The sequence below is a fragment of the Triplophysa dalaica genome, chromosome 15 (assembly GCF_015846415.1).
Source record: "Triplophysa dalaica isolate WHDGS20190420 chromosome 15, ASM1584641v1, whole genome shotgun sequence".
Lineage (NCBI taxonomy): Eukaryota > Metazoa > Chordata > Actinopteri > Cypriniformes > Nemacheilidae > Triplophysa > Triplophysa dalaica.
Window position 1 is genome coordinate 22,125,212 of NC_079556.1, and position 24,503 is coordinate 22,149,714.

Here is a 24,503-nt window from a genome sequence, read left to right on the forward strand (position 1 = left end):
TTTCATGAAAGTTGTAGTTTAAGTTTTAAGCACGTCATCTGAATCAGTGAGTTAGTTCTTAGTTCACGTCAGATTTTTTCTTCTGAATAAATTCAGTTTCATAACCGCTGCAGTGTCCTTTTACTATTATAACTCCGTGATGATGCGCCAAAAGACAAAGAATTTCCTTATTGCGACATCATAATCTAAAATAGGATTTAACCAAATTATTTTTCTCAAAATATTACGAGTTTATTCTCGTAACATTTCGACTTTATTCTCGAAATCTTTTTTTTTACGTGGCATTAAAACGCCGTCTTAAATTTCATATTCAGCTTCGGCCAAGATCTTTTTATTGCAGAAGGATATCACCTACATAAGAGCGAGAGAGAGTTAAATATAATTCTTATTTTCACAGTTTCAACAAAATAAATATAAAAGTGATTGACATATAAAGTTGGGCATTAACACGTGAAGCACTTTTTTCTCACGCCAGCTCTCTTTCTTTTGCTGGTGTGGCTGTGTTGCTCTTTTATATGAATATGTGTCATATTCACTGTACACTTGTAACAGTTCTTTCAATTCGATTGGCGAGAAATGAACAGAGCGCTTCTTGTCACGTGCCGTTGCCATGGTGAATCGTGCTATCTTCACTCAGTTGATGATGGCTTTTTATCGCCATGCTGCACGCGCGTAACGTAGAGTGAACTTACTCAGAGTTGATTGAACTCAAATCAGCTGGTCTGAAGCTGAAAACTCAGAGTAGAGATTCTCAGAGTAAATCAACTCAGAGTTCAGATTTTAACTCGGTGTTGGTTGAACTTCATTATTGAAACGGGCCCCTGGTGCTTCAGCGAGTAAGGCTGTTATTTTTGAATGCACCTCAAAAGAGAAGAACCTGTGCTGCTGAGTAAACTGTGTTTGGAAATAAAGAGTTCAGTTAGTTAACGGATTGCTCATCTTTTACACAAAACAATACTTTTGTTGGAAACTGGTGTTGTTTTTTATGCTCTGTGTCAAGACAGTTGGGCAGGACCATCATGTTCCTAAGAGGAGAATCTTTTTATGATGTTTCGTTTATTTGTTTTGTGCGATTTATTTTTGGATAAAAGGGAATTGTTGTGTTAAAAACATATTGGGTTGTAATATTGCAAAAATATTGAGTTGGATTTGAGCTATGATTGCTGTTTCCTTTGGATGATGTTTAAGTTAACCTATACTGTACATAAAGTGACCTGAATCTGAGTCCATAGAGCAATGCGCTGTTGAGCCCTGTTTATGCCATTTTTGTTAATGGGCCTAAAGTTGTTTTTAAGGTTATTTTTGCATTCAATTTTATAAATGTCCTGCCTACTTTTGGGCAACCCTAACATATGGTATATGTTTATTTTAAAGGGTCATATGACACGGCTAAAAAATATATTATCGTTTGTTTAAGATGTAATGTAATGTGTAAAAATGATTTAAGGGTTAAAAAACGCTGCCGCCCTGTCTCGCCTCATGTCCCAGAGTGAAAATTTCAGATTTCTGTGTACATTTGTTGTTCATTTAAATTTCTCCCAGAATCGATTATTATTAATTGAGCCTTAAATTTCATTGAGAGTGTGATTAACGTGCTACATAATTACAGATTATATACAGTATATTATTAATGATTTCCGATACACCTTTTGTTACTTTTCATTTATTGTTTTCTGAACAGCACCAGATCAAAATCAAACACATACATTTCTAAAGTCTATAGACTTCTAAACAAAAATGAGAGGGAAACAGTTTATAGTTGTGTACATCACACATAATTACATTGAACATGTGTTGTCAAGACAAAGGTCATTATAATACAGCGAATGTCCATGTGCTGAAGTGAAAGAAGAAAGGTGAGGTTTTTCCATCACTCAGCTGGTCTCGCAGAAGGTGATATAATCTCACACTGACCACCTGTAGAGATACAGTGTACTGCAAATCCAGCATAGAGAGGTTCAGTGAATGTTGTGTTGAATGTGTGTAGGAGTGTGAGTCTCTGTTTTTTAGAGACGCTGTAGAAGGACAGACTGCCAGCCGATCAGTCCAGAAACACAGCTACTGTGTTGAACCATGAAGGAGCGTGTACAGCAACACTCTGATCATTGTGACAAGCAGTGATTCCAGAGTCCCGTATTTTCAGTTTCCAGGACTTTTCATTACATCCAAATTTACATTCACGTTCACATCCTTTCCTGCTGATTCCTTTATATGTCACTGCTACATCCTCCATCATGCTGAATTTAACCTCCCAGTAACAGCGTCCAGTCAGACTCTCTCTACACAGAACCTGAGGATACCAATCAAATCTCTCTGGATGATCAGGATATTCCTGCATCCGCCAAGATCGGGGACTAATGGATGTCACTGTTCTGTTATTCTCTGACAGAATGAGTCGATTGTTTGCTGTGTTTGGATCCAGTGTGAGATCACAGGCGTCTGAATACAAGAAGAGACATTTCAGGACAGAAAATTAAAAACACAGAAAAGTGATCAAGCGTGTGTGCTTGTGTGTGATTACATTTGTGTAGATCTGATGTAATCATGTGCTCAACCCCATGATCCACACTACAGGAAAAATATGCAGGAAATTTCATATTATTAAACATATTACTTATCTCCTCCATAGACACAGATATACACCTCATCTCTCTAACAGTGAAAACCCTTCACATCATGCATTTTATTGCCTAAAGTCGTGTTGATTAAAAGTCACAGTGATTCATATGTCACATTACATATTATATGTACATAACAGAATGTTAAAGATGTGATTTTTACTTCAGGACATCTTTAACTGATTCACTATACACTTGTCTCACCAAAACAGAACAACATCATAATTAAAACATATGTGACATACCTGAGTTTGCTGAGTGTGTAGTTTGGATCATTGAGTCTATCGGAGAGCAGCTGAACTCCCGAGGGTCCAGGATGATTGTAGCTCAGATCCAGTTCTCTCAGGTGTGACGGGTTGAACTCAGAGCTGAAGCCAGATAATAACAACCTTCATCTGTCACCATACAGCCTGACAACCTACAGACACATGAGATGACATGTGACCAGATCAGAGAAACACAAGCCTAGCAGGCAGATCAGAGACAATGAAAAGGCCACTAGACATTATTCTTAATCTTTTCTAAATGTACTTTTTATAACTATGATGAAGTAGAATTACCAGGTCGAATCTACATTCCATATGAAAATACAGTTTTTTACTTGCAGAAACTTGAAAGGGGACATACAGGTGAAAATAAAATAAAAAACATGCAATATTTGCATATCTTGAATAGTGCAGAGAAAACAAGTTCATATTCATGTTTAAACTAAACAGTACCAATGTTGAATTTAAGATCAGTCCAAAAATGTATATATGACGGAATAAGACTTTCCAACAACTTTTACAGTATGTGTTTTTGCATTTTGTAAGTCTTTCACATTGCTGTTGGGTGACTTTGTCATTCCTGAGGTTTGTTTCTCTTGAAATTCAACAGATACTGGACAGTAATTGACATGATACAAGTATGAAGACTAGAGTTGTTTGAGGAAATGACTTTTCTAGACTAAAAACAGATATTTCAGCGGTCATTTCTGTAAAGGCCGTGAACAGAAACATATGCCAACAATCAAATGAATATTTATGTTTTTCAATACCTCAGTATCTGTAGTTGACAGCTGTGACTCTTGAGAGCATCAGAGAGCAGCTTCACTCCTGAATCCTGAAGGTCGTTGTTACTCAAATCAAGCTCTCTCAGAGAGTCTAAGGACTGTAGAACTGAGACCAAACTTTCACAACACAGATCCTGCAGATTGCAGAAAACCAGTCTAACAGGGATACAGAGTACAGACAATGATGTAGTAGGTTTTTAAACATTGTTTATCCGACTCTGAGAACAGCAAGACACAGCAGACAAAAACACAGACCAACAATTACAAAAATATCCACAACACAATAAAACAACAGCTCCCAAATCAAGTTCAGACAGACTTGATTTCAACATGCATTGTTGTGAACGATTCATCGCTGTTGAATTTCAACAATGAAAAGAAAACAATACAGGTAAAAATAACATTGAGCATCTTACTAGAAATGAACAAACCTCAGTATCTCCAGTTGACAGTGTGAACTCTTCAGTCCGTCAGAGAGGAGCTTCACTCCTGAATCCTGCAGATTATTGTTACTCAGGTCCAGCTCTCTCAGAGAGTTTGACGATTGAAGCGCTGAGGCCAAACATTCATAGAACTGATCTGTAAGATTACAGCCAGCAAGTCTATAACAGACAAAAACAAAAAACGGCATGATAATAGGATGATGGATTTAACTTGATGCCTTTTTGTACTGTTTTAAATACACCTACTTAAAGGCATACTCCACCCAATAATGAAAATTCTGTCATGAATTACTCACTCTCTAGTTGTTCCTGACATGTATACATTTGTTTGTTTGGTTGAACACAAAGACAGATATTTTGGAATAATGTAAACAACCTTTATTTCTGAAGCACCATTGACTGCCGTAGTAGGAAAGAAATTGTAAGTTTTTGGTTCCGTTGAACACAAAAGAAGATGTTTTGAGGAATGTAGGGAAACAAACAGTTCTGGGACACTCTTGACTACCATTTACATTTGTCCTACTATAAACAACATTTATACCTGTTTGGAACAACTAGAGGGTGAGTAATTCATGACAGAACTTTCATTTTTGGGGGAAGTATCCCTTTGAATGTATACTCACAGAGCTTTTCTGCAGTTGGTGACAGCTGGTATGCGTCGTCTTCTACCCTCCTGTGTTGTGTGATATTTCCTCAGATCAAACTCATCCTGCACGTCCTCAGTCATCTGAAGCATGTAGGCTATTGCTGAACAATAAGAAGGAGTGAGTTCGTTTTTGTCCTGAATCTCTCCGAACAGAGTCTGATCATTCATCTCCATCAGACAGAGGAACAGATTGATGCATTTGTCAGCTGTGAGATTATCAACTCTTATTCGATCATGAATGAACTCTATGGCTTTGCTGACACTCTCCGAGGTGTTCTCTGTGTGTGTCAGTAGATCCTGTAGTAGTCTCTGATTGGACTCCAGTGAGATGCCCAGCAGGAATCGCAGGAAAAGATCCAGACGTCCATTTTTACTCCGCAAGGATGTATTAACCGCTGACTGTAGTATCTCATATGAAGAATTACCCCCAATGTACCACTTATATCTTACAGGACCCAAAAAACACTTGAGCACTTCAAAATTGTTCACTACATGCGAGTAAAACAGGTAGAAAGCAGCGAGGAACTCCTGAAGACTGAGATGTATGAAGCTGTAGATCTTCCTCTGATGAATGACAGATTCCTCTTAAAGATCTCAGTACAGATGCCAGAATACAGCGAGGCGTCAGTGATGTCTATCCCACACTCTCTCAGATCCTCCTCATAGAACATCACATTGCCCTTCATCAGCTGTTTGAAAGCCACTTCAGCCAGTTTCACAATCACTTCTCTGTTGATCTCTGGATCTCTCTCTGGATCATACTTCTCATTCTTCATCTTCATCTGAATCAGGAGGAAGTGGATGTACATTTCACTCAGAGTTTTGGGGATTTCTTCACTGTGATCTTGTGTCAGGATCTTCTGAAGCACAGTGGATGAGATCGAACAGAAGACTGGTATGTGACACATGATGTGTAGGCTTCTCGCTCTTCTAATATGGGAAATGATTCTGCTGGCTTGATGCTCGTCGCTGATTCTCTTCCTGAAATATTCCTCCTTCTGAGGATCACTGAATCCCTGGATTTCTGTCACACGCGTGATGTATTTGGAGGGGATCTGATTGGCTGCTGCTGGTCTGGAGGTGATCCAGATGAGAGCAGAGGGAAGCAGATCTCCTTTCATGAGGTTTGACATCAACTCAGCCACTGTGGAAGCGTCAGTCACATTAGAAACTTTCTCACTATCGTCTGAAAACATCTGTGTCATTCTGCTTTCATCAAGACCATCAAAGATGAACACAACTTTACACTCCTCATAAATCTGTGAGTCTACATCTTGAAGTTCAGGATGAAAGTCCAGCAGAAGTTTGTGAAGACTGTACTGATGAAGACCGTCTTGAATCAAGTTCAGCTCTCGAAAGGGAAGCACGAACATGAAATCTACGTCCTGATTGGCTGTTCCCTCGGCCCAATCCAGAATGAACTTCTGCACAGAGACTGTTTTTCCAATTCCAGCGATGCCTTTAGTAAGAACACTCTTTATCTTCTCTTGGTTTTGAGAGATAGGTAAGGGTTTAAAGATGTCATTGCAGTAGATTGGAGTGTCTTGTAAGTCTTGTGTTCTTCTGGGATTTCTCTTCATGTATGAAACCTCATGATCTTCATTCGCTCCTTCACTCTCTCCCTCTATGATGTACAGCTGTGTGTAAATTCTCTTCAGGAGGGTTTGATTCTCTTGTCGTTTAAGTCCTTCAAAAAAAATCTCATATTTGTTCTTCATGCTAGTTTTGTGTTTGTCTTTGACTCTTTGTAGGTATGCAGTCTTCTCCAGCAGCGTGTGTGTCTGCAGGTCTGGATGACATTTCTCGGGTCTAAACTCATCTCTTTCGGTTCAGCACAGACATCAGATCAAACAATTGCAGAAAGAATTTAAATGTTAACACACCAAACTCTGACTAAAAAGCCGCTACACATAGATGGAAATGTAAAGCCAGATAAAAGCATATGTTTTTGGTTACAGACTGATCTTCATAGTTGCTGATAATGTTCAGTATCAAGAGTCATATACATATCGTATAGTACTGACACGTGTTATGCAGTTGACAGTTACCAAACCGCATAGTAAAATAATTACTGCCAAAATGTTAAATAATAATTAAAAAAAAAAAAATGTGTAATCTGGTGTTTCTTTTAATATGTCAGACATTCAACGTCATGATGGTTGGACAGAATTTCAGTTCAATGATATGTTTATACACAAACACATGGACAGAGGTCTCAAAATCACCAGACTCAAATAAAGGGATACGCAAAAATAAACACTTGAGTTTAAAAACAGGAAAGTATTCAATTTGATTTATTATGAATTATTCTAAAATGTTGAATAATACATGTAAAGTTAGTTTATACTCACGCAGGGTCAGGGGTCACTGCTGCATCCCTGATATTAGGGGGATGTCCAATGGACTCTGCATCCCTGATATTAGGGGGATGTCCAATGGACTCTGCATCGCTGATATTAGGGGGATGTCCAATGGACTCATTGCTCTTCAGAGACACACAGCTGGGTTCTGGAGATGATGCTTTATTCCCCTCCTCTCTCTCCTCATGAAGACTCATTTCTGAAACCTCACTCCACGAACACATAGAATTAATGTTCAAATAAGCTGTATAATTATATACATGTTCAAAAATGGATTAAAATGTGTTCAAATGCATTCACATTATATCAACCATGAACATCACATAAACGTCACGCAGGTAATTAAGATATGCCATCGGATTTGTCTTTTAATTCTAATGTTTGTTCAGATTTTCCCCACTCGTTCACTTTCACAAAATGGATTCTGCTAAAATAGTTGAACTTTTAATAAACTGGTTCAACTGATTTTTAGCCATTAGTACAACAGATAAACAACTTAAAAACGTAATTTTTTCTTGTCTTTATAGCCAAAGACAGCAGTCAAAACTCACTCAACATTCATCATGACGCTCTCTGGACCCCCATAGCATTAGTGAACAGTCACATTATAGAGATTTACATCTGTCACTCTGACTGACTTCTATCTTATTAGGTTTAAGCAGCCTCTTTGCTTTAATTTCCCTCATAATTATACAAACATACCGGAACATTTCTTTATGTAACATTCTCAGTAAATTAAAAATGACAGTGTATATGAAATTAAAGGTTGATCAGTGAATATCTTACCTCAGAGGTGCCACACTGAAAAACGTAAAATAGTGTCTGAGGAGAATCTTTCGGCTGTCAGCTGAGCGCGCCCCCGCACTGACGCAGCAGCGCGCACCTAGCCACACCCCCTTTAGTCAGGTAACGTAATGTTTCAATAGACCAGCTCTATATTTAAAAAACATTTAAAAGTTGTTGGATGGCCTTAATATGATTCGTTAAAATTAAATCACACTTGTACATACTATTTCAAGAAAGTACATAACGATTACGCGCTACTGGGCATGTCCCTTCTTAAAGCACTTCCGCTGGCGCCATTTTTAAATGTCGCCTCAGGTCAAAAAAAAACAAAACATCTGAGAATGGCGATGAGAGGAAGAACAACAACAAAATGACTCGCGGAACTTGAGAGGTCTTGTTAAAACTACCATATATTTAAGGTATGTAAGCAAATGTAAATCACCGACGAAGTGTTTTCACTGAACCCTTTAAATATGACAAACACACACACACGCGCATGGCGTCATTTGTGAGTATTGGTGCTTTAGTGTACAATGTTTTCAAAGACAATGACGTCACAAAGCGAGACTACGCACTGGCACTCATGTACCAAGATCTTCTCTTGTGTGAGATTATTGTGTCGAGAGTTTTGTTTGAAGCGGCTGGTTTAGTTTCAAGAGCGTAAAAACATGGATCATCGGATGCGTTTGGCTGATTTCTGTGTCTTTGATAAAGCGCATTTTGAAGGAGAGCACACCGATCTCACCATCAGAGTCCAACACATCCACTTTAAAGTCCACAAAACCATCATGTGTGCATGCAGTCCGTTTTTTAGGTAAGACAGGCGCTTGACACTTGTGTATTAACGTTTAGCTCAATGTTTGTTGATTTCTTCTGCGCGTTACTCTCATTTGTATTTCTGTAAGTTAACTTCTCACAGTTTTGCATTGTCGCAGAGCAACTTTACGTGGAGATTATAGAAACAGACATTATAAAACATGTCGTTTGATGCGAAACTGTCAAGTTCTTTACGAGACGAAAATGTATGAAAAATGGTGTATGATTCAAGACTTAGGTGTGCTTGAGACTAAAATAAATGTTTAGTTGTCTAAACTGAAAACAGCTTGCACTGACATATCTTAAAATGTGTTGGTGTGTGTGTGTGTGTTGGTGTGTGTGTGTGTGTGTTGGTGTGTGTGATAGTCGTGTTTGTTGAAACTCTTAGTCCTGGTCCAGGAAACTTCCCCTTAGTCAATCAGTGTGTTAGAGATATCACATTGATATTTGTCAATAACAAGGTTTAATTTCTCATCACAGGATCGTATTCTCTGGCAGATGGGACAGCAATGCAGAAGAATTCTATGATGTCTCGGATGTTTCTCCGCACATCATGTCCTGCATCGTTCAGTACGCTTGCACAGAATCCGTTCACATTTGCCAAGAAAATGTGGCGGAGCTTCTGGTAGCGGCCGATCGTTTTTTGATATTGAAGTTAGTAGATGCCTGCTGTGACTATCTGGAGTCACAATTATCCCCTGAGAACTGCATCTGCATCTTCACGTCTGTCAAAAGTTTCCACTCCTGCTCAAAGCTCTGCAGTAAAGCGAGGTTCTTCATCTTGAATCACTTCGAGGAGGTTCTGCGCATCTCCGAAGAGTTCCTGGAGCTCTCTGCCGATGATTTCGTGGAATTTATCGGGCGTGATGAGCTGAACGTCAAACAGGAGGAGATGGTTTTCGAAGCCATCCTCCGCTGGGTTGATCGCGCACCTGAAGAGAGAAAAACTTACACCCCCGTACTTCTGACGAAGGTATGGCTTTGACCTTTACACACATTTACCAGGGTTACGAGCGTCCTTTACTCATTCGATTCTTGTGCTGCAGGTTCGAATGGGTTTGATGGCTTTAGACTACTTCACCAAAAAAGTCAAGAACAACCGGATGCTGATGGAGAACCAGTCCTGCGCATCTGTAATTTTCAATGCCGCAAAGGTCTTGTTTGGCAACAGGACTCTTGGAGCCTCCGACCTAGTCCTCATGAAAGAACTGACACGCCCACGTCTCCCCCCTGCCATCTTATTGGCCATCGGAGGGTGGAGTAACACTGGTCCTACCAGTAGGATTGAGTCATATAATGTAAGGGCACACCGCTGGGTGGACGTGACTCAGGTGGACGATGAAGCAAGAGCCTATCACGGCACAGTGGCACTAGACGGCTTTGTCTATTATATTGGTGGCTTTGATAGTTTAAATTATTTCCGAAGCGTGAGGAAATTCAATCCCATCACGCAAACTTGGCATGAGGTGAGTATCGTGACTCTTGCATTTGTAAAACCATTAAAAACCCAACACACATAGACTTAGCGTGTTTGGTTGTAGGTGGCCCCCATGCATGAAGGACGATGCTACGTCAGCGTTGCTCTTCTGGACGGACAGATTTATGCCATTGGTGGACATGATGGAATCAATCGCCTAAACACAGCTGAACGATATGACCCACAGACAAACAAGTGGACTCGAATAGCCACCATGAACCAATTCAGGAGTGACGCTAGCGCCACCACACTGCACGGCAAGGTAACAACATTCACAATGACTTTATTTATCTGGTAGTCAAACACCTCTGGGTGGTTCCTATGACATTGTAAAGATGGTGTGGGTGGTTACGGACATGTAACAGAATAATGGAATTGTTGTTCATAACCAGTATGTCATGTTGTTGATGGGAATGCTGGACTATCGTTATGTTTGTGTGGAAGGTGTATATCTGTGGTGGTTTCTCCGGAAACGAATGTCTCTTCACGGCCGAGAGCTACGATCCTCAGATGAACCAATGGACTGTCATCGCGCCCATGATGAACCCCCGCAGCGGCGTCAGTGTCATTGCTTATGGTGATCTAGTATATGCTGTGAGTATCACGCAGATATCGCATGTCAGTCCCGTTGATAGACTTTATGAAGCACAGAAATCAACATGAATGTCTTCAGGTTGGTGGATTTAACGGCGAGAACCGTCTGCAGTCTGTTGAGGCCTATAACCCTCGAACCGACCGCTGGCACGACGTGGAGCCAATGATCTATCAACGCAGTAACTCTGGCATCGAGGTGAGCGGTTTGGTTTGATCTCTGCTGCGATGAGCTCAGGTGTTCTGGTGTATAAACTGTGGCCTGAATCTCCAGGTGCTGGATGATCGCATGTTTGTTGTCGGGGGATTTAATGGATCGAACACCTGCAATAACGTGGAGTGTTACGACCACAAGACAAGCCTATGGTAACATGCACAAACACTATCAGTGTCAAGTTGAAGAATGTGTATTAAGAAAGTACATATGAACGATTTTATATTGACTTTTCATGTCAGGAATATATGACCAACAGGAATATGTGTGTGTGCGTGTTTGTGTGTGTACACAGGAGTAAGATGAGTGACATGTCCATACATCGCAGTGGTCTGAGCCTCTGTGTATTATCAGGATTTCCTGAAGTCGCAAAGTACTCCGCCAATCAGGACTGAGAAACAAAAGCGCATGAGTGGATGTGAATAAACGCATGAAAAAAAAATCAGTGCTTAAACATTTCATGTACAGGTAAGGATGCTGTGGTGGATAAAGAATGTGGTTGTGGAGTCGAACCCTTCTGTTTAAAATTTTTCTGTATAACATTTCAAATGGTGCTAGAAACAATGCACTTGCTGTGTTTCACCTTTCTGTGATTTTCTTATTTGCTCCTATAAACCTGCTTTGGAACAATGCTCATTGTGAATACCGCTATATAAATAATCTTGAATTGAAACCGAGCCAAAGCAATGCATCATGATAATGTTTACAGAGTAAACGTTCATCTTTAAGATATTTCTTGATGAGTGTGTTTTGGTTGTTCAGTTTTATGACCGTGTGCATTCTCTCAGCACGTCATGTTTTATTATGTGTGTGAAGCTATATATTATGTTTCATGAATAAGATGATGAGTTAAGTGTGAGGAGTAATCATTGAAACTGTATTTTTGACATGATCTTATTTCCGTGCTGTTGAATTTTAATGATTGAAGTCTAACAAGCTTTTTTGGGTACGTGCTTAAACTCCAGCGTTGGGTCAAAAAGGGATGAACCCAGCCGTTGGGATATAAATGAACAGAAGTGCTTCGTAGGGTCAAATATAAACCATTTCCTGACATGATTTAACACATGGGCTCATTCCTTTTTGACCCTACAAATAATATTTAATCAAGCATTCAGCGTATATGTTTGTGGTAAACATGAAAATAAACGAGATCAGACATGATGTCAATGATCATTTATTCATTTCTCATTGAATTAAATAGAACATTTATTGAAATGTCTGCCGTCTCTTTTCCATTTTTGATTCTCTGACAGTTTTTCCTTCTATTAAATGTCTGATACTGTAGATCAGTTCACTTATTAATTCAAAGTATTCTTCATTAAAATAAGCAGAACACAGTACAGAACTTCAAAACACAAGATGACTCGAACAATAAACTCTTAAACAAATCTTACAATTAAAAAAATACCCATGTGTCAAACAACCTGAATAACCATGAAAGCTCAAAAATATGAACAAAAAACACAAATGTACATATTTCACAACATTAGAGAATCAAAGCTTTCTGTGATTTCACACGATTCTACTTTTATTGTACGTTTAGTTTAACGAGGAAAGCAAACGTTCAGACTCGAGTGACACGCGTGTGATAACAATACAACGTGAAGCTTCACTTTTGAAACCAATGGCACAAAAATGTTCAAAGACTAGTCAAAGGCATCATCTTTTCCATCTAAACAGACATTTAATAAGTTCTGAAGTAAAGTGCACGCACAATATTATGATATTTAACACCACACGAACACACAACATTTATCATGCACGACAACATCGGTGAGAACATTACAGTGAACGATAGAAAGATTCATGCCACACATGGGTACGGTAAAGATTTCCTTACGCTGAAGTAAAGGGACAGCTTCCAGGAGTGAGTTAACAATATTCACTTCAGATCTCTTGATCGCCATTCACTCGCAATGTAAATCACTCGTGAATGCTGCTTACTGTTATCTTGTCACCATAGCAGATTGTCACACACACACACACACATACACACATACAGTACGGTAAGAAATGAATGTCAACACCACAGGTTTCTCTGAGACGGATTACTTCAGGTCTCCACTGTCACCCTGGATGGTCTTCTTTATACGCAGCAGCATGGTGGTCTGCCATTGGTCCAGACGAGAGATGGAATCAAACTCCTTCACCTGGAGGAGAATTAAACATCATCAAACGCATTCAATAAAAACATGTTTGAACATAAGCGTAAGTAAGTACAGGTGCACTTCTTCACATGAACCAAAGAACAACAAAGCTTGGTGATTTGCAGGGTTCCCGCTCAAGCCAAATGTTAAATTCACTGACTTTTCATTGACTCACAAGCTGAATTTCCATGACCTATAATGAATGAAGTGGTCGTTTTTTAGCCAAAGCTCTTGAAATGTACATTTTCATGTCATTGTGCCAGTTAAAAACTACAGGTGACTACATGTGACTTAAGTGGTTGACAGGTGACAAGAGGGAAGGGAATAAAATGGCACTGAAGATAACCATAACAATATGCAAAAAAGTGTAAAACAAAACACAATAAAAAATACAGTATAGAAAAATTACAACTACAATTCAAAGTGGCAAACAAAGATCCCTGATATTCTATGACTTTAACTAAAAAAACCTTTTAAAACTCCATGATATTCCAGAAATTCCATGACCCGTGAGAACCCCAGATGTGTGTTTTGTGTTCATCATTTCATAGCTTAAAACAACTTAAGCAGCGTTTCATTACTGAATGTTTACTGTAAGTGTTGAAATATTTTGAAAAGCGCATCATGAGTGTTGGATGAAGATGTGGAAACTCACAGCCTCGGTAAACGCTTCGCTGTTCTGTTCCTCGTGCGCCTCCAGCAATTTCTGTAAAGAGAGAAAAACCCATCAGAGCTCAACGACGCGAGCCAAGCGACCAGACGGCATCCTGTGAAGCGTTTACCTTCAACAGCTTACATTCTCTGGAATCAGAGAACGCAGGAAACATGCCTTCGTACTTCTCAACGGCAAGCTGAAAGACAACAAACATCAGTGGTCCGCAGGTTCAGTTTCCTTCGGTTACATTTAACACGACCTGCTCACCTTAGCATTTAATTCATCCACGATGAAGTGACACAGAGCTGCCTTCCAGAAATACTCTTTAGCGTTGTATTTCAGCAGAGGATTGTCCATCGTGCTGCCCGCTACCTGAGTCAAGAGAGAAAGAGAGATCGGACGTGTGTCGTACACATGGACTGCACCAGTGATTCGTCTGTGAGATAAATACCTGCTCGAAGATCTCCACAGCTTTGGGATATTGCTCCAGCTGAGCGCTGTATGAGCCCACCTTCAGCAGACATTTATTAGCCGAGCTAAACACGAACAACACTCGCTGTCAATGCATCATTACCAGTGTTGGGCAAATTACTCAAAAAAAGTTATTTATTACTAGTTAGACGTCATTAGTACGAGTCATTAGATTACAGCATAAATGACTCTCTCCAAAAAGTATTTAATGACTTATTACTATTTACTTTCTATATTCTATATCGACCTTGATTAGTTCAGTGATTCAAGGATATACATGAAACGACACTTAATTCATTCAAATAAATAATATAAAACTACATAAACTAATCTTATTAACTGAAGTTTTATAAATGTGAGAAAGTAACATACAGTACATTTTAAAGTTAGACTTTGAATTTTAATGTCAATTCCACTATTGCACACTTTACAGAATATTTAGTTAAATTACATCAGAAGTAACTTTACTTTTTCCAGGGAAAGGTAATTCAATTACAGTAACTAATTACTTAGTAACTAGTTACACCAGCACTGACAATCACAAAAGAACACAAGGAGAAAACCGAGAGAGAAACGCAAACCTGTTCGACTCTTCGCCTTTGTAATAATCCGCCGCCTGCTCATAATGCGCGATGGCCTGAAACAACAACACAAAGATCACGTCAGCTCGACTGATGCGCAGCGTGTGAAACATCTAACACACAGACATTCAACAGCAAACGCCACCTTTTCAATATCCACCAGCTCAGATTCATAGATCTCTGCAATGGTCATGTGATGCTTGGCAGCAATGGTGAACCTTCCCTGTCAATTGAACACACAAACCACAGATTTCATGTAATGACAAACATAATCGACTTTGTGTAAAACATACATAACAACACGAGAACAAGGATCTTACCATGTCTGTGTAAATATCGATGGCCGCGTTTAAACAGTTGATAGCCTCTGCGTGATAAAAATATATAACACTCATCGTTTAATTTCTGCTCATTCTTTTGACTAATCAATGAAATGGGACATTTCAGAGTTATTGCAGACGTGTCTCTCTCACCATGAGGATCAGCTTTCTTGTACGCGTTCCCGGCGTCGACGAAACTGGTGGCAGAGTCCAGCTTGTTTTGCATCTGCATGTGAAGTCTTGCGGCCTGACAGAACGCATTCCCTGCAGCTACGACAGCGAGAACATCGCACACACCATCATCACGTACAGTACACGTATGTTAAAACCAGTGTTGGGTGTTACTAAGTGAGAAGTTACTGTAATTTAATTACGTTTCCCCTTGAAAATGTTAAGTAAGGGATTACTGTTATTTTCTCAGTAATTTAATAACAGTTACTTCTGATGTCAGTGAACTAAATACTTTGTGAAATTTATGTGTGTGCAATAGTGGAATTGACATCAAAATACAAAGTCTAACTTTAAAATCCGAGCTTTAATCTACAATTCTCACATTTGTATACTTGGTTAATAAGAGTACTTTATATATTTTAAAATAACTTATATTGAATAAATATATATATTGAGTCGTTTCATGTCTATCCTTCAATCACTTCATTTATCAAGGCTGATGTAGGATAAAGAAAGTCATTAGTTATAAGTAATTAAATACTTTTTGGTGAGAGTCATTTGTACAGTAATCTAATGACACAGTTGAATATGTAATTAGTAACTAGTAATTCATTACTTTTTCAGAGTAACTTACCCAACACTGATCAAAACAGACAAAACACACTAACAGTTTCTACAGTAACACTACAGTTAAAATAACTCTGGAATGAGTAATTTAACAAACTATAAACAGACAAAAATGTCATGTCCGTGTGTTAAAGATGCAATATTGATAAATGTAAACGACAGAAAATCAGATTAACGTTAATAACAAACATGTCATAATATAAATAAGACACAATACAGTTGTAAATGTGGTGTAGATTCATACCACTCCAGTTTTTGGCCATCTTGAACATGTTGGCGGCTCTTGCATACATTTCACACGCGTCTTCTACTTTATGGTTACCCCTGGAAAACACGTTCATATTTCTTCATGACAGATTTTCACGTCAGTTTTAATGTGATGAACATTCGAACGATCACGTGACGGCGCAATGCCGATTCATTTAACCGGATGTCGCAATATAAATATTTGACATTGAACAGCTATGCTAAGAAACATCGACACGGGTCCACAACACATCTTATGGATCCATTTAAAATGTGCACACACACGTACAAAAGCATTTAGATTACAGGAAAACAAAAATGACAACGCAATTCTCTGGGGCATTGGATGTCTTTGAATGTCAGATAGTGACCAGCATCGATGTCTCACCCGAACATCCCTCCCAGGAAAGAACCCGACGATTTGACTTTTTTGTCCGCCTCTGCGATCAGCTGCATTGCCTCCTTCTCTTTGCCGGAGTTATCCATGATGCGATGTATGATATGTAAGGTGTGGATGTGCTGTTAGATCGGCGAAGGCCCGGGGTTTGTTGATATAGAGCCGCTCGCTGGCGCAGGATCATTAAGGATGCTCTCCTCCTCCGGTCGGGTGATGCTGATGATGCTGACGTAAGTCGATGGGGAAACGACGACACCCCCTGGTTAGATGATGAACTGCGGCGCACTCTTTATCATGAATTGAGGACATAGAAAAAAGGCATACGAAATTGTTCAGTAAATGTAGGATAAATATAAATAAAAGAATATAAATACAATTGTGAATTATTTAATCCATTTATTTCTGCAGATTCGACGCTCACGTTTGGATATTATGTGTTCAGCTTCACACTTCGAAATCAACGTGTTATGTAAATAATTATGTCTGCTTTGATTTTCATTTACTAAGACATTTTTCCATCATACTTCTACAAAGAAGTAATAATACAATTTCGCAAGTAAAAGTTTACGTCGTTCATGGCCTAGAACGTGCCCGGAAGTTGTGTCATTTTAGCGCCAAACTTGAATGGCGTGCTGACGTCACAGACTGAGGAAGTAAACAGTGACTGTAAACTGTAAGTACGTCAAACAAATTTATTAAATCATCTTTATGTAATAACATAAATAGGCACCAGTTTGTGTTTATAGTGTCATGTTGATGATTACGAAGTTTAGTTAAGTTGTTGTGTAGTAAGTGACGCATATAAACAGCATTTATTCAGCACAACACTGAGGAGATTATTCACATTTACGTCATTATTTTCAGCACAGATGTTAATTGCGGTATCTGCACGTTAAAATGACAAAGATAATATAAATACACTTTATATATTACAAGATACAAAGTTCATTTTAGCTGTATAGACTCCTGCCGGGAAAAATCAAGCTATGGTTTCCACTACAAATAGCATTGTGATCAATTTATCATTAAAACCAGTACACAATTCCTTTGTGTAGTGTCTTTTGAGTCTTATTTAATAATGCCGTTGTTCTGATGGTTCCCGTCTGTCAGATAACATCACACCAATACTCTGTACTCAACAGACCCATGGACGTCTTTGTATTTTTCTATTAAAACCAATAATAAGCCATCTATGATGAAAAACTTCTGTATTGTTTTTATTCAGTATTTTGTTCATCTTGATCTATATGAGGAGGTTGATTATATTTGATTTAATGAAGACAGAGATTACTACAAGAGTCATTATAGATCAATCAGGATGAGCAGCACGGCCTCTGCTGGAGGGTCGTGGAGGGGAGGAGGAGACGGCTCAGGTGCTACAGGAGGGTGGAGAGGACGAGAAGGAGACGGCTCGGGTGCAGGAAGAGGGTGGAGAGGAGGAGGAGGTGGCTCAGGTCCTACTGGAGGATGGAGAGGACGAGACGGCTCGGGGGCAAGAGGAGGAGGGTGGAGAGGAAGAGGAGGAGACGGGTCAGGTGCTAGAGGAGGAGGAGATGGAGGGTGGAGAGGAAGAGGAGGAGGATATAATGCTGGTCAGTACAGAGGTGGGAGAGGTCGGCCGTGGAACAGAGGAGGAAACTATTACAACAAACAATACAGTGAGTTCTGTTAGATGTACAGTATGAGCAGTTGTTGTTGTTGTGATTGTTGATTGACTTTTGTGTGTTTGTGTAGGGTCAGGAATAACTCCAGCAGTAGGTCAAGCACGCATCATCCAGTCAACTCTTGATATCACGTGTCCATATAAAGGCTGGAGACTTTATTTCTCTGAAGGTTTGTGTGTTCTTGTTTCACTTGTGGACATTCCGTCCACACTCACTGTATTAGAGCGTTACATGATATTGATTTTATTTCTCGCGCAGGTTTTGTTGAGAGTTCACCGTATGTCGAGAAGATCAAGGCATTTGAGCAGTACTTCACGTCACAAATTGATCTTTATGATAAGGTGAAGGAAATGATGATGAATACATTTTTTGCTTGATTTTAAATATGCCTAAATAATCAATGAATTGATATGTTATTGATTCTGGTCAGTTCTGGCCTTTCGCGGTGAAATGTTCTGCACGCCGCAGCCGATTGTAATCACTGTTCTGCCATTCTATCAGGATGAAATTGAAAGGAAAGGAAGCATTCTGGTGGATTATAAAGACCTTCTCTCAAACAAGCAGATATCACAGACTTTACCCGACCTCGCCAAAGAGCTGAAAGAAATGCCAGAGAAGATCCTGGACTGCTTGGGTTTAGCGATTCATCAGGTCTGCGTGTGTATTTAAAATGAAATACATTCAGTTCTAACTCCGCGGATTGCTTTCAGCTGTAGATCAGAATAAGGAATCTCTTTTGTCTGCAGGTGTTGACTGTTGATCTTGAGAGACACGCGGCTGAACTCCAGGGACAGGAGGAGATGCCCGTCGGTCTGAGACCCATAATCAACACTCCTCATATCAGCGCCAGGTCAGAGCGCTCATCAATCTTTACTCCAGCAGTGTTACGTACACGTGTGTCTTAAAAATCCTTGTGTGTTCTCTTTCTTTTAGGCTTTATAACTTTGAGCCTCTGACTCCTTTAAAAAGTCTGAGAGCAAATTTATACGGCAAGTTCGTTGCGGTCAGAGGTACTGTGGTACGAGTGAGTAACATCAAGCCTCTGTGCAGTAAGTTGGCCTTCACCTGTAACTCCTGTGGAGACACACAGAGTGTGACGCTGCCGGACGGAAAATACTCCACACCCACAAAAGTACACTCCACGAACATTACTCGTCTGATACTCAGTGTTTGTTGACTTTAGTTTTGTTGCAAAAATTCCAGCCATGTGCAAGTATGCAAATTACAGAATAAATAAAGTCTGTGTTCATTAAAAAATGAATTGATATAAGAATAAGAGGTGTTTACCGTATCTATTGAAATCTGACATATGTTTTCTTGCTGTTGCAGTGTTTACAGGTAGAATGTCTCGGACGGTTGTTTACACCAAACAGAAGTTCACCCTTGACCCTCACTGTCGACTGGCAAACAATCAAGTATGAAGTGTAGAACTGAGTCACATTTTTGTGCCTTAACATGTGATTCTGTGCTTTCATGAGCATAGTTTTCTTTCACACCGTACATGACATGTTATAGACCTCTTTGAAAAATGTAAGCAACGCTGGAATTGTTTCAGTTCTTTAAAGTGACACTTCACCCAAAACTGACAATTCTGTCATCATGTACTTGTCTTCGAGGTGTTCGAAATCTGTTTAAACATCTTTGTTCTGATTGAACACAGAGAAAGATATTTGGAAGAATGCGTATAAGCAGACAGATTTTGCTCTCCGTTGACTCCCATTACTTTATCGTATTTTTGGTTCTGTTGAATAAAAAAAAGATATTTTGAAGAATGTAGGACAGCAAACAGTTCTGGGGCAGGTTTGACTAACATTTTTTTTCTCCTATGGGGGTCAGTGAGGGAAAAATCTGTCTGGTCACCTACACAAATGTTTAAACAAAATACAACCAACAGATCATTTATAACTGAATCAAAATTTGTAACGATATATCTTAAGATTTAATCATATACGTACGATTTAAAAGTCAAATAAAAACATAAAAATCAGAAGTGCCTCTGGAGCGGTGTTTATCTGGTGAAGTGGTCTATAAGTCTGCCAACATCTCCTCTGTGTGTCCTGCTGATTTGTGCTCAGAGTTCAGGAGCTGATCTCAGACGACCAGCGTGAATCCGGTCGGATCCCTCGCACCGTTGAATGTGAACTCACACAGGACCTGGTGGACAGCTGTGTGCCCGGAGACATGGTGACCATCACGGGTGTTATTAAAGTGTCCAGCGATGACGGTACGAGGTCATTTACGCAGGATAAAATAAAGAAACTGATGTGATGTACAATATTTATGACAGAGAACTTTCTCTTGAGCACCTCTCAGCTCGTTTTGAAGTGAAGACGTTCTTGTGAGAGTCTGAAGTAAGAAAAGTGATTGTCGTGTGTTTTTTTCAGGAAGTGGGCGACACAAGAAGGACAAGTGCATGTTCCTGCTGTACATTCAGGCAAATTCAGTGAGTAACTCAAAGGGACAAAAGAGCAAAGCGTCCTCTGAGACGGAAGGACAGGGACCGTCTGTGGAGTTTTCCATTAAAGATCTCTACGCCATCCAGGAGATTCAAGCTCAGGACGACCTCTTCAAACTCATAGTGAAGTGAGGAACGCTTGTTTGTGCTTCATCATGTCACGTGACAATACTGTGCGTGTGTAACACTCTCTCATATCAATTACAGCTCACTTTGTCCTGCTATTTACGGCCACGTGGTGAGTGTCCATGTATTTTTTTATTTTTTTTTACCTCAGTCACAATATTTTGACATGTCTTCATGTTTTACATCTGTGTCTGTGTGTCAGCTTGTTAAAGCAGGATTAGCTCTTGCTCTGTTTGGCGGATGTCAGAAGTATGTTGACGATAAGAATCGGATCCCTATACGAGGAGACCCTCATATGCTTATTGTCGGTGACCCTGGACTGGGTAAAAGTCAGATGTTACAGGTGAACGAGTGTATTCATCTCTAAAATCTACCGCTCGGATGTTTGCAGATGACATTAAAGTGTGCTGTGTGTGTATTTGTGGGTTCAGGCCGTGTGTAACGTGGCTCCGCGGGGCGTTTATGTTTGCGGTAACACAACCACCACCTCAGGACTCACTGTGTCTCTGTCCCGGGACAGCGGATCTGGAGATTACGCCCTTGAGGCCGGAGCTCTGGTGTTGGGAGATCAAGGTATTTCAACTACACATCATCATCATCTCTGAGATAGTCTCAGATGTCACGCCCACGGACCGGCTCTGGGCCTTAATCCTCTAAGAAAGCACTTAATTTAGTTTTAAAACTTCTATGTCGGAGTCTTTGCTTAAAAGCGAGTCAGGATCAATCTGAGACCATCTTTGAGGAAGGAAAAGACAAAAATGTGTATTTTAGTGAGGAGGTGGGGCTGAGCCCGTTGCTATGTAGGACACATTCTTTTAAAGACTGCGATTGGTTGGTTGGGCAAGAAGGAAAAAAGAGCGCTTTTAAGTATAGGGTCGTTAGTTTGAAATTGCACATCATATTTTCTGTTTTACCAGACTCACACTATATATAAATATATTCCCATGCTATTAATGTCAACGTATTCAATAGAAAATGCACAGTGACACAATAAGTTTCTGTAACTGCTGTAATTGTTTGTGATCGAAACAAATCATCTCTTCTGCGTTGCTGCGTCTCTATAAATATGTTAATGTATTTGATTTCTTATATTTCTGGCACTATGGCATTTCTGCGCTGTTTCGGAGATGTTAGCGTGTCTCTAATAGGACCGGTCAGAAACATCTAATGTGTTGTGTCATCAAAGCAGCTGTAAAAGAAAACTAAAACCAAGAAAAACTAAAGTTGAACACAAAAAACAATTAATAAAAAATCTGATAAACCTTTAACGTAATATGGAAATTGTCATGCATTAATACACATTTCTTCTCACTTTTCATGTGTCCTACATTTTCTCTGCTGCTAAAGAAACTCTTTAGTTTTTTAAAAATGAAACATGATTGGTTGCTTTACCTGTCAGTCATACGACCGGCCCTTGGCCAAAGAAAGCAGCAAAAGGTTCTGAAGCTACTGTTGATGTATTTGTGGCAGGAATGTGTTGTATCGATGAGTTTGATAAGATGGGCAGTCAGCATCAGGCGCTGCTGGAGGCCATGGAGCAACAGAGCATCAGTTTGGCTAAAGCCGGGATCGTCTGCACACTTCCAGCTCGAACTTCCATCATCGCAGCAGCCAATCCTGCGGGAGGACATTATAATAAAGGCAAGACTGTCTCAGAGAACCTCAAGTGAGTTAATGTCTACAATAAGTCACACTAGAAATACAAATCACAACATTTTTTTATAGATGTGTGTCACCAAAAATAATGTCAGTTAAAAGCACAGTTCATACACTAAATAAAACAGTTCTTTGTTATATTATCTGTGGGCTGATTATGACTGAAGATGCAACATTGTGGTGTGATCATCTAGAAACATTTTCTCTCTGTACGGCTGTAGAATGGGCAGTGCACTGCTGTCCAGGTTTGATCTGGTCTTTATCTTGTTGGACACTCCAAACGAAGACCACGATCACCTGCTGTCTGAACACGTGATGGCCATGCGTGCAGGAAAGACGGGAGCGATTAGCAGCGCTGCGGTCACACGCTGCGGCACGCAGGAGTCCAACATCTCCATTCTGGAGGTCTCGACGGAGAAACCCCTCGCTGACAGACTCAAAGTAACACATATGTGTGATTCAAGGTTTAATTCAAAATGAAAGGTTCAGCGAGGTACTGAATTTCAAAGCACTGTTTTTATTCTCAGTTGCTTCCTGGCGAGAATCTTGATCTCATACCGCACCAGCTTCTGCGGAAGTATGTGGGTTACGCCCGACATTACGTTCACCCCAAGCTCTCCGCTGAGGCCGCGCGAGTTCTGCAGGACTTTTATCTGGAGCTGCGCAAACAGAACCAGACAGCGGACAGCACGCCCATCACCACCCGTCAGCTGGAGTCTCTCATCCGTCTGACAGAGGTCTGACGCCCCGCGTGTTTCATTCATTCAGTTTTCTTTCAGAACTTAATGTCTTTGTATAAATCTGTCTGCAGGCAAGAGCTCGTGTTGAGCTGAGAGAGAAAGCAACACAAAGTGATGCAGAAGATGTGGTGGAGATCATGAAACACAGGTGTCTCCTAAAACCTGCACTTGATCTTCACATGTTTAGTTCAAATGTTTTGCTTGACCTTAAGTTTTTGAATGCTGAACCTCTTTCCTCTGCGCTCAGCTTGATCGACACGTATTCAGATGAATTTGGCCGTCTGGATTTCAACCGTTCTCAGCTCGGCTCTGGAATGAGTAACCGCTCCAAAGCAAAGAAATTTATCACAGCGTTAAACAAGCTTGCTGAGCGCCAACAAAAAACCATGTTTGAGATCCAGGAGTTACGACAACTCGCCAAAGATCTACAAATACAGGTGAAGACATTCTGTCACTCTATAAATACAGCTGAACACACTCACAGGTGTAATATTCACACGTTGGTTTCGTTGGTTTTACTCAGGTTGTGGATTTTGAGGGTTTCATCAGTGCTCTCAATGAACAGGGATACCTTCTGAAGAAAGCTCACAGGACCTATCAGCTTCAGACTGTGTGATGTTTATAGTGTCAAGCCGAGTTCACTGTTGTGTGTTATGTTTTAAATATAGAAAAAATATATGTATGTGTTAATGTTAACATAAATGTTTCAATATTGTAGTTTTAAGCCGTACAATTTTATGTACATAAATATAGACAAATCTCACAGTTGCAGTGGATAAAATGTATAAAACTGAACAGTGACTGTCTTAATAATAAAACTGAATGCTTCAATTGTTATACATTTTTAATGAATTTATTTCAAATATTAACTTAATTGCAATATTTATAACAACAATTATAGTAGCAATAATAGAATCACTACAAAAATAAATAAAGATATAATTAAATAAATAAATTATAATAATTAATTAACATTTAATAAGATTAAAATATTATGAATATGACAATGTTTTAAAATATTTTTTTTAAGGGCAAACTCTGGATCACACTCCAACACAGATAATTTATAGGATTTAAATATTATTTATATGAAAATGTTTAAAAAAATAAAATAAAGGCAAACTCAGATTCACACTCCAACACAGATAATTAAGAAGATTTAAATTATTTATATAATCAAAGTTTAAAATAAATAATAGGAAACTCAGATTCACACTCCAACACAGATCATTTATTAGATTTAAA

The 24,503-nt window shown here is 39.5% G+C and overlaps 4 protein-coding genes across 9 annotated transcripts; 2 read left to right on the forward strand and 2 right to left on the reverse strand.

Annotated features, from left to right (window-relative positions):
* Positions 1–1,639: 1,639 nt before the first annotated feature.
* si:zfos-364h11.1 (NACHT, LRR and PYD domains-containing protein 3) lies at positions 1,640–7,890 on the reverse strand. The gene is given in 9 exon segments (XM_056768283.1): positions 1,640–2,439; positions 2,522–2,568; positions 2,864–2,981; positions 2,984–3,036; positions 3,655–3,825; positions 4,101–4,271; positions 4,736–5,345; positions 5,348–6,579; positions 7,110–7,890. Coding segments are annotated over 9 exon segments (3,204 nt in total). The 5' UTR covers positions 7,343–7,890; the 3' UTR covers positions 1,640–1,870.
* A 38-nt stretch (positions 7,891–7,928) lies between these two features.
* Positions 7,929–12,079, forward strand: klhl10a (kelch-like family member 10a). Of its 3 annotated transcripts, XM_056768290.1 has the most exons (9): positions 7,929–8,323; positions 8,619–8,718; positions 9,201–9,693; positions 9,767–10,186; positions 10,262–10,459; positions 10,642–10,791; positions 10,871–10,987; positions 11,063–11,154; positions 11,298–12,079. In XM_056768290.1, exons 2-9 carry the CDS (start codon positions 8,693–8,695, stop codon positions 11,395–11,397), a joined length of 1,596 nt encoding a protein of 531 aa, XP_056624268.1. In that variant the 5' UTR covers positions 7,929–8,323; positions 8,619–8,692; the 3' UTR covers positions 11,398–12,079. The 3 variants fall into 3 exon arrangements, with proteins under 3 accessions (XP_056624268.1, XP_056624269.1, XP_056624267.1); XM_056768291.1 differs by lacking the exon at positions 8,619–8,718; XM_056768289.1 differs by lacking the exon at positions 7,929–8,323 and having other exon boundaries at positions 8,377–8,718.
* An 81-nt stretch (positions 12,080–12,160) lies between these two features.
* Positions 12,161–16,852, reverse strand: napba (N-ethylmaleimide-sensitive factor attachment protein, beta a). The gene is made up of 11 exons (XM_056768293.1): positions 16,609–16,852; positions 16,219–16,298; positions 15,330–15,446; positions 15,177–15,223; positions 15,002–15,079; positions 14,857–14,912; positions 14,256–14,340; positions 14,072–14,176; positions 13,932–14,000; positions 13,805–13,855; positions 12,161–13,152 (listed from the first exon to the last, which is right to left on the reverse strand). The coding sequence occupies exons 1-11, from the start codon at positions 16,704–16,706 to the stop codon at positions 13,051–13,053; spliced, it is 888 nt and encodes a 295-aa protein (XP_056624271.1). The 5' UTR covers positions 16,707–16,852; the 3' UTR covers positions 12,161–13,050.
* Positions 16,853–17,252: 400 nt separating this feature from the next.
* On the forward strand, positions 17,253–24,095 carry mcm8 (minichromosome maintenance 8 homologous recombination repair factor). 4 transcript variants are annotated; one of them, XM_056768285.1, is made up of 19 exons: positions 17,253–17,290; positions 17,902–18,275; positions 18,352–18,450; positions 18,540–18,622; positions 18,783–18,938; positions 19,028–19,131; positions 19,215–19,413; positions 19,611–19,696; positions 20,357–20,505; positions 20,666–20,864; positions 20,944–20,974; positions 21,065–21,205; positions 21,294–21,435; positions 22,333–22,528; positions 22,740–22,959; positions 23,046–23,255; positions 23,330–23,406; positions 23,506–23,695; positions 23,782–24,095. In XM_056768285.1, the coding sequence occupies exons 2-19, from the start codon at positions 17,936–17,938 to the stop codon at positions 23,872–23,874; spliced, it is 2,715 nt and encodes a 904-aa protein (XP_056624263.1). In that variant the 5' UTR covers positions 17,253–17,290; positions 17,902–17,935; the 3' UTR covers positions 23,875–24,095. The 4 variants fall into 4 exon arrangements, with proteins under 4 accessions (XP_056624263.1, XP_056624264.1, XP_056624262.1 ...); XM_056768286.1 differs by having other exon boundaries at positions 17,266–17,290; positions 17,926–18,275; XM_056768284.1 differs by lacking the exon at positions 17,253–17,290 and having other exon boundaries at positions 17,330–18,275.
* Positions 24,096–24,503: the final 408 nt, after the last annotated feature.